Source organism: Populus alba, chromosome 16, assembly GCF_005239225.2.
Source record: "Populus alba chromosome 16, ASM523922v2, whole genome shotgun sequence".
Lineage (NCBI taxonomy): Eukaryota > Viridiplantae > Streptophyta > Magnoliopsida > Malpighiales > Salicaceae > Populus > Populus alba.
Window position 1 is genome coordinate 6,912,783 of NC_133299.1, and position 9,687 is coordinate 6,922,469.

Genomic DNA, 9,687 nt, shown 5'->3' on the forward strand with positions numbered 1-9,687 from the left:
ATTCTTCATCAGACCCCATGTGCGGTTGGAAGGATGAGATATCTGGCTCTAGAATATATATACTTTGCCATCCCTATGGAGAAAACTTATGTTTACAGCTTTGGTGTTGTGGTGCTAGAGATGGCCACGAGAAGAAGGTCAGTCGATGATGATGGAATTGTTGTTGTTGACGAGTGGGACCTCCAGGAGAAGGGTAAAAAGAGATCGCAGATGCTGAATGACTATTATACATTGGGTCTTGTCTTCTAAATTTGGATCTGGCCGTAATAGGACCTAGAAGTTTGGATCCGGCTGTCAGATCCAATCTCTATTGGATCTAGCATGGCGGCTTGATTTAATATACTTAAAAAATTCTCTATTTTCTTTATATATTTTGTATATTTTAAAAAAAATTATTATTATCAATATGCTAGTCATAGATTAAAGATTGTTTCGATTAAATAATCGAGGGGGGATGTACAATGAACTTTGATGCTTGGCTTTTAGTCAAGAAAAATTGTATCCTTTTCAATGATTGTAGAATATAGTAATGGGAAATGGTGATACTTTTTAGTTATATGGGATCCATCCACGTCTATTCACACTTCCTCAGAATCCAATTAAATTTGGCTGGCTCTAAGCCATCAAGAAAGCATAAATTGCTGATAGCAAAAAGCATAAGAGCATTTTAAACCCAAACCAAAAAGAAAAATAAAATAAAATAAAATAAAATAATGAGCGCATCTGAGGATGTGTTTGGGATAGACTCGTGTAAAAAAACAAAAAAACCTAGCTTTTGATAGTAGCTTTTTATGCATTAAATAAATTGTACATAAGAAAAGAAAAGAAAAAAGCAATTACACCTCACCAGTCACCATACCTTTATCCCAGTAACCTAATTATGAATTCCAGTTGAAAGAAAAAAAAAAAAAAAAACTAATTAGATTTTTTAAAAAATTATTTTTAATATCATACATCAAAATAATTTAAATATACTAAAAATAAATAAATAATTTGAAGCAAAAAAGCATATTATTCTGACTTGGATATCACTTTATTCCTCTCTTTTTTAAGCATACGGATATTAGGCTATTCATGTAATTAATCATCCCCATTTTATAAAACTAATGGATGAGATTAAACTCATCCCCACTCTTAATTTTGCCGAACTACAAGAACATGCTTCTACTTTAACAAGTCCCCAAGAATCTTCCCCTCGAAAGTCCAAACTCAACAATCATTAAAAAGGAAAAAGAGAGAGAATACACATCGGAATCGACAATTACAAGTCGGAGATGACTTGAATACCGTGGGCTAAAAAACAATTGTAGTGATAAATAAACTTGGTAGGTTTCCCACTTGTTTATTTATTTTATTATATATTTTTTGTTTTGTTGGCAAAAATATCAGTGCATGCAAGAATGCAACGTATAAAGGTCAAGTCATGATTCATTAGTTTTGAAGCAAGCAACGAATCAAAGGCGGAAAATTAGTAGGCAAACATTTCATCTACTGGGAAAAAACAAATTATAAAAAATAGAGGTTTCCACTTGCCTTCTCCTTTTGGATTCACTCACCTTTATCCACAACTCCACCCCCAAAAGTTTCCTTGGGTGCCTAACCGTTGATTTTCAAGTTTAAATTGTTTGGGTTAATAAAGCCATTTTGGGTTTGAACACACAAAATGTAAATGAAAAGAAAAAAGCATGCTAAGTTATAAGTTTCCAAGTATATACTAGCCGATTCAAAAACAAATTACATATAAAAGGGACGGTCAAGCGGTAATAATGTTTACAAAAAAGTAAGAAAAACTTGATATTCGTGTTGTTATTAACTTGACTACATATAATAAGATTATGTAATCTAATAATATGTTTTAAACATTAAGCAAAGATAGCAAATGAATCATAAAAAAAACATTTGATAATAATTAATGAAAACAAATGAGCCAACAATACCATACCTGGAATGAGAAAAAAAAATTATTTGAGAACCACCGTCACTCTAATTTAAACACTTCCTCAACGCGACGGAGAAAATTGTAAAACATTGAAAGGCATATATAAAGACACCTGTTCTTCTCGCTTGACAATGCAGTTCAGATGGTGTCTTTAGGTTCTATAATTTATGTAAGCACGGGCTCCGATGATAAAAAGCTAGCCATTCCACGTAAATCGACACCCAGAGTCCCTTGTTCAAAGTAGAAGGCTTCATTACATTCACAAAAGGCACATTGCGAGCACCCAAAGGAGACCATAAAGATAAGTACATGCTCATGATGCTAAATCTAAATTACTGCTTGATGGGCGTTTTTAAATATTTGACACACTGATAAATCCCATTAATCAAACAGCATCCCTTAATACAGTTCCATGAAATAAGACAGACAAAATGTCAACGAAGCCATGAAAAGGTAACTGGAGAAACTTTTTTAGGGCATTCCCCAGAGACCAACACTGGATTATAAACTACATATTGCATATTGCAAAAACAACACGCTCCATTATCTATATGACCTCGGAAGCTAGAAGTAGGTACCCTCAGGAGGCTGGACCAGCTTACGGTTGTGTGGTACTGCCATCTCCTTCTTCAGCTGTGTCAGTATGTCCTCCATGGTGTACTCTCGCTGCCAATTTGCAAGAAGTCCGAACTTTTTTGGTTCCACCTGCATGAATTGCATGTTGTCAGCTTCTTACCAAACAAAAAAAAAATTGGATTAATGCCCACGATTATGATACATAGACTAAAGTATGGTAATAAACCAGGGTGTTGGATGAACCAGAACCATGGGAGTGGAAAATGGGGTTTTGCACATTAGCATCCAGATATCATGATAGAAAAAACCACTCCCACAGTCCAATAATATTAGTCAAGTAAGCAAAACGATAAAAAAGAAGATATTAATTAATTTATAAAATTAGATAACAATTACGTTCTGCATTCTACTAATAGATTGTTTCATTCCCCACAAATTAATTAGAAATTCTATTTCCCCAAACTTGGAAGTACACAAAATTCTATCACTTTGGGATGGATGAGTACATAATGTAGCCAGAAAGTTCCACGGCATGAATCAAACTTAAGCAATCAGTACAGAATAGAATAAGATGGATAAGCAGAAATGTGCTACTATACCACTCCGGTTTCATGGCTCACACAAGTCATATTGATCCGTGAATGAAAGCGAACACTTGGTGGTTTCTCCGGGTAATCTTTATCACAGAAGAGCTTTAACTGATAAATTCGACCTTCATGTACAGTCTGACATAAAAAAAGAAGCCATTAATCCTGTAAGGCATCCAGATTTGTTGAAGCCAAACCCACTAACACATATGCCACAAAAGATTTATTCTGCAGTAAGCTTCCACCCAAAAAAGATTTTCTTTTTCTTTTTTCACTTCAATTGTTTGAATAAAGAAGCAGTTTAAAAGCTAACTCCTTGTTTTTAAAATTGTTACATTTTAATCTGAATTGTTCCCCCTTTATTTCAGAGATTTCCCTAAGCAAACTAAATCAAACAAATGCAAGCCAGTTAGCAAATCTAGATCACTTCAAACATGTAATACACAACACTTTATCAATGGACACAGATACAGTAATTATGTTCTCAAAGTTAATAAACAATAAAGCAAATGAGCTCATTGCCATGATTAATGAAAGCCACCACCTATACTAAAGGAGTTAAAAAAAACTGAGTATGACATGTTGTAATGAATGACACCCAAGACTCTGCAGTCTAAAGCAAACCTATCACTATGCTTAGCTCAAAACCAAATCTTAAGCAGCTGCATAGCAATAACGAGTCAAGAGTCCAACAAATTGTTAAAGACCCTATCTGCTGCATTACAAAAACCACCAGAATTTCAGGCCTCTAGGAACACCAAACCTAGGATCCATACAGATGCTATATTTCTTTTTCTGTGTTTGAAATACGATCATTTACTAGGCCAGTGGCATTCTCAAACAGGCTGCATATAAATGCAAATGCACAAGCATAATGTCTCATCCTATGGACAGTTTTAACAATTATGAACATAAATATCAAGAATTTACATTGTGAGGACCAATTATAGTGCCAGTCCAAGAGCGCATGTAAATGTCATCTCCATCATCCATTCCATAGCTTACTGTGCCATCCCCAATGCCTTTTTCTCCACGTTCAAGTTCCTCCAGCAATCTGAAGTTCCGAGGGACTGCATAGAAACTTAAATAGTCAATATCACCCAATCTTCTACATCATCAATGAGATAAAAAGCAAAATAATAATAATAATAATAATAATTGAAATGCTAAACAAGTTCATGCTCCAAACTATTTAAGTAAGACAACTAGAGATTTTTACAAAGATACTACCAAATTCCATTGTTTTGAAAGACATAACCTTCATACAGTAAAAAGCTCAGTTCTTGAAGAGATAGAAGAATCCACTTAATAGTTTAACTTAACAACTATATATTCTACAAATCTGCTTAAAGTATGATATGAACACGAGCCTGGACAAGTACAGCCACACCTCAGAATCCACCAAACCAAGACCTGACAAAGCAACGCCCAATAAGTGTGAAAACACCATTATAACATTATTAGCTATATCTTCCGGCAACCATACAGAAAACAACTCCCCGCAAATTATCAATCTATAACAATCATAGCTAAGTCCTGAACACGTTGAAGTGAATATGTAAAAAAAAAAATTCATCAAAAACATAAATTTCATTTTCCATAAACAGAGTGACTGCCATGATAATCAAGCAGATTAGACCCATACACAATTGCAATCACCCAATTTAAAGAATCCATAAATTTTCCAAATAAAAACAATCCAGAAGCAGATTTAATAAAAAAAAAATATAACAATAAAACGCAAGATAAATACAATCATTACAGGCTAACAACAGGTACCCATAATCCCAAATCAAAGAATTGAACATAGCCCAACAAAACACACAAGATGGATAAATAACAGAATCTATAAGCTATCAAACAAAAGGCAGAAGTCAGAGCCGGCGGATCATTGAAAAAAATCGAATAAGGGACTACCCACGACACTGGATCCTCCTGAGCCAAACGTCATGGATGGTTTCACTATTGAGGCTCCTGTTTGTCGGTGTTGATGAGATCTGGTTGAAATGGAAGAGAGAATAAGAGAGAGCGAGGAGTCAGAGATAGAGAGGAGAATCTTGGGAACAATGAATCGACTTCGCAAAGTGGAGAATAAACTTTGAGCAATAATTATAATAATAATAAATACTTTGCGGGCTTAGGACGGCTAAAGTCGTGGATATGTTTTAAAATATTTTTTATTTAAAAATATATTAAAATAATATATTTTTTTATTATTTAAAAATTATTTTTAATATTAAAATGATTTAAAATCACTAAAAATATATTAATTTTAAAAAAACTAAAATAAAATTAAATTTTTTTTTAAATGCTTTTGAAATACAATAACAAACAGAACTTTACATAACCGTTAAATTACTATGGTACCTTATTTTTTTTCTTCAAATTAGAAAGAAAAAACCACTTGTTTAGTAAAATAGTTTTGTTTTTTATATTAAACTTGTATATAATTTTTAAATTTTTTTTTTAATTTTTTAAGAATTAAAATGATTTGTTTTTCATCTATGGAGAATTACTTTTCATTTATTTTTCATGTAAGAATTTATTTAACAACAATTTTAACTAAATATATTTTTTTAAATTTTATTTTTAAATTCACAACTAAAAGTATTTTTTAAGACCTCAAAAACTATTACAATGTTAAAAACATATTTAGTTGGTTGGTTTATCATTTATGTTGCTATTTTGGGCTCAATACTTGAAAATAGTAAATAAACATTCATACTTCGACTAGATGAATGGACATGCTATGTTGTGAAAAAACAAATTTGAACCTAAAAAATTGTTGAAGTGGTGATAATTCTTATAGCATTTTTATAAACTCAATTCAATAGATCAAACTTATAATTTGATTAATTTTTTATCTCAGGTTTCAAGTTAAATTATGTGGGAATAGTCTAAACATGACTTATTCAACTTCACAGGTCTAAAAAAAAAAAAAACAAATGACAAAAAAAGATTAAAAAAAACTTCAGGTGCACGAGTCCAAAAACAATATGAACGAATAATAAATCATGGTTTCACTAGAAAAAATCTCAAGATTATATTTTTTAAATATTAAGATAAAAACATATTAGATTGATCATGATCAATTAGGGAAAACATATCAAATTTATGACCCGGGTTATGAACTTTATTGGGTTCAATACATGTTTTTTTATCTAGTTATATGATAACAAAATATGAAGACTAATTTAAAATTAATCAAATATTGAATAATAAAATTAAAAACAAAACAATAAAAAATCCAACAAAAACCTTAATTGAAAGATGATATTTAAAATAAATTTTAAAAAAGATAGGCCAAAGGCAGGTTTAAGTGGTCGAATGTGATTAGGCTATAAAAAAAAATATAGGTGTTTGGCCCTAAGATGGACCCACAAACCTTGGTCATATTTTTTCTTTTCTTTAAGGGATAAATAGTTGTTTTCCCTCTCTTATATTTTTATTTTAAAAAGGTAACAAATGATGCATTGCCTGTTGTGAAAGATAATGTGTCATTTGTTGGGTTATAGACATATATTTTAGCCACCACTATGATTATTGAAAAAAAATAAGGGGATGGGTTTTTTGGGTTGGATATTGATGTTTTAACCCATTCTCACCTAAAAACACCATGAGCTTTAGAAACAAGAAAATGAAAAAAAAAAAAAAAAAAAAAACCAAAAACAACCTTTCAAACCACTTAGCCATCCAAGAAACTCAAGGACAAAAAGGTAACCATATTATTGAAATCTATAGTGCAATATAGTTCAATGAATCTATCCACAATACACTCCGTAGTAATACTGTCTCACATTTTAGTTTTTTTATGTTAATGAGGCACAACTTTATAAGAACTTTCATAGAGGATATTATATACACTACTAGAAATTTAGCAAATAAAAATGAAAATGCTAATAACAAATATTTTGTTAGTAATTATTGATGTAAATAACGACATAACATTTTTATCGATAATTTGCGATGATAATAGTGATGAAATGTTTTTAATAGGTAATTGCTAATGAAAATTGTGATGAAATAGAAAAATAATTTTTTTTTTTGGGCAATTTGACATGTCAACAATTCTAATAAAATTAGGGATGGAAATTCCATCAGTAAATTTAAATGAATTAAAACCCAAGAGTTCTCTCTTCCACTTATTTCTTCTTCTTCCTTGCCTGTTAAAATAATATCCCCTCTCCTCCAATTAATTATCAAATCTAGCTACCTAACCCGCCGACATCAACCTACATTTGTTAGTAGCGCCAGCTTTCCTCTTTTGGTTATATTTCTTGTTAGCCTTCTTTACACCAAGTAAAGAAACTTACCTATTTTTCATAACCCTTATATGTTTTAGATTAATTTATTGAATTTTTTTATAGTATTTGTAATTAGCCTATATATTTTAGTGTTTTACTACCTTTTCCTAGATAATTTTATTGTATTAATACATGATTTGTAAGTTAGGGTATGTTTGAGATTTGAGGGAAATTGATTTTATTTTTCATTTGATGAAATTGAGTTTGATTTGGTAACTTAAATGTGTTATAATAGAATAACTAATAGTTAATTTAATAAGTATCAATTACATTTTGTCGATTTTATTGTTAAATTAAGAGTTGAAGTAAAATTGATTTTTGTGGAACTGATAATTGGTTATTGAATTTTGAGTTTATTTTAATAAAAAAATTTAAAATTTAAAATTGATAGATATGTTATTAATAAATATTGTCATCAATATTTGATATAAAAATCAATAGTTATATTATTCAAAAACTAAAAGTGAAATTAAGCCTATGATGCAAACAAAAGAACAAAAATGTATCCATTTTAATAAGAAACCTTATTGTTTACTTTGGAAGTTATGCAAAAGAGGAGAATTGAGAAGCCTAAAGTTTGTGATGCTACTTGTAAAGTTACTCCACTATATGCTTTCCCACTTTTAATCTTTTATTATTTGTGAATTTGAAGATGTTACCTTTGGTTTCTATTTACTAAGGTGTTGTAGGTGGATTCTTTGTGCTTTTCATTTTAATGGTTTGTCTTTTTTATTCAATGAAATCAAAGAGAGAATCAAGAAAATTAAGGATGAAAACAAGGTAAAGAAAATTGAGTTGATGACCTCATGGAAAACACAATTCAGGCCTAAGGGTGTTGTACCTAAGGATCCTAAGCTTGGTGGTGGTGGTTTACTTATTATTATTTATTATTATTATTTTTGAAGTAGATAAAGCACTCAAAAGTTTCTTATTTTTGTCTTCCATGTATGTTGGTCTTGGAGGTCAACTTTTAATGATAGATTTTGCTGGTGATTTTGGCTTGCAACATAATTTTTTTTAATTGAATGGAAGGCTTTTTAAGCCATTAATAGTTGTTTCTATTGTCATGTTTTGGAAGGCTTTTTAAGCCATTAATAGTTGTTTCTATTGTCATGTTTCCTTTATGTTCTATGAATATTCTAGATAGAGCATGAAGAATCTCTAAGCCTTATCTTAGTTTTCTTTTATTGTTTAGGTTGGGTAGGACATTATAGTAACTAAAAAAATAATAATGAAAATACTGAAGAAATTATTGATATACAAGTCCATTCCATCAACATTGCCCCTGACAATTTCACACATATTTTATCAAAGAGTTACATAAGGTTTGAGAATTTTCAACGGAATCGACAACTAAAAATCCCATCAAAAATTAATTTTTGATGGATTCGCTAATGGAAAATGAGCGGTAAAATTTGATTTTTTACACAAATAGTCCGTTATCATTCCATTTGAAATTATTTTGGTATTTAAAATGCCGATGGAATTACAATCCTCGACGAGAAACTTGTCGATGACTGGTTCCCATTGGAAATTCAAATATCGATAAAATTTTTCTCTAAACATCGACAAAATATTTCTGTCAACATTTTTCAATTTTTTGGTTGTGGTTGTCGCACCCTTGCAATGGAGCACAGCGAAGCGGCGACCCTCGATTGATTTTAGGGTTTTTGTTTTTGTGAATAAGGGAATCGTCATCTAGTATTATAGTCACCAGAAAACCTAACTAGTCTTTTAGAGATTCTAAGGCAAGGGACTGGTTGCGTAAATGAAAGGTTTCAGCACCCCTAGTATGCCCTACCTAAAGTAAGTTGCTTGGTGTTTGGGTTGCTTTATGATTACTATGGTATTGATGTTCTCTAATTAGTTTTTCTAGGATAAGTTCACTATGATGAATTATTTGGGTTCAAAGTCTAAAAGCAAAAATCCTTGGCCAATATAGATCATACCTTTAGATATGTCTACAAAGTGCCAAGGGGACCAATGCAAATCTCTCAAAATCTGTGTTTGATTTGAACTAAACTTATAACTTATGAATTAAAAGGCCACTAAGATAGAAATCTAAGGAGATTCGATGTGCTTAGGAGCTCATTTTTCCCTTAGTATTTCAAGTGTTCATGACTCGTAAATCGCAAGGAAAAGAAATAAAGATTTAGAAATCTAAGAAAATTCAGAGCGCTTTAAAAGCCTTCTTTTGCCATAGTGTTTCATATTCTCATGGTTTGTAAATCGTGGAGTAAAAAGAAATTGAAATGTCCTCAATTATAATTGATGTTTATTT

The 9,687-nt window shown here is 31.0% G+C and overlaps 1 protein-coding gene across 1 annotated transcript; it reads right to left on the bottom strand.

Moving 5' to 3' along the window:
• Nucleotides 1-2,288: 2,288 nt before the first annotated feature.
• On the bottom strand, nt 2,289-5,187 carry LOC118038430 (ubiquitin-conjugating enzyme E2 variant 1D). The gene is made up of 4 exons (XM_035044776.2): nt 5,020-5,187; nt 4,033-4,172; nt 3,115-3,240; nt 2,289-2,644 (listed from the first exon to the last, which is right to left on the bottom strand). Exons 1-4 carry the CDS (start codon nt 5,051-5,053, stop codon nt 2,504-2,506), a joined length of 441 nt encoding a protein of 146 aa, XP_034900667.1. The 5' UTR covers nt 5,054-5,187; the 3' UTR covers nt 2,289-2,503.
• Nucleotides 5,188-9,687: the final 4,500 nt, after the last annotated feature.

Coding starts and splice junctions, on each gene's coding strand:
- LOC118038430 (XM_035044776.2), bottom strand. CDS start 5,053: ATGACGTTTGGCTCAGGAGGATCCAGTGTCGTGG. Junction 3,241..4,032: donor CTATAATTGGTCCTCACAAT/GTAAATTCTTGA, acceptor TTTTTATGTCAG/ACTGTACATGAAGGTCGAAT. Junction 2,645..3,114: donor TGAGCCATGAAACCGGAGTG/GTATAGTAGCAC, acceptor CAATTCATGCAG/GTGGAACCAAAAAAGTTCGG.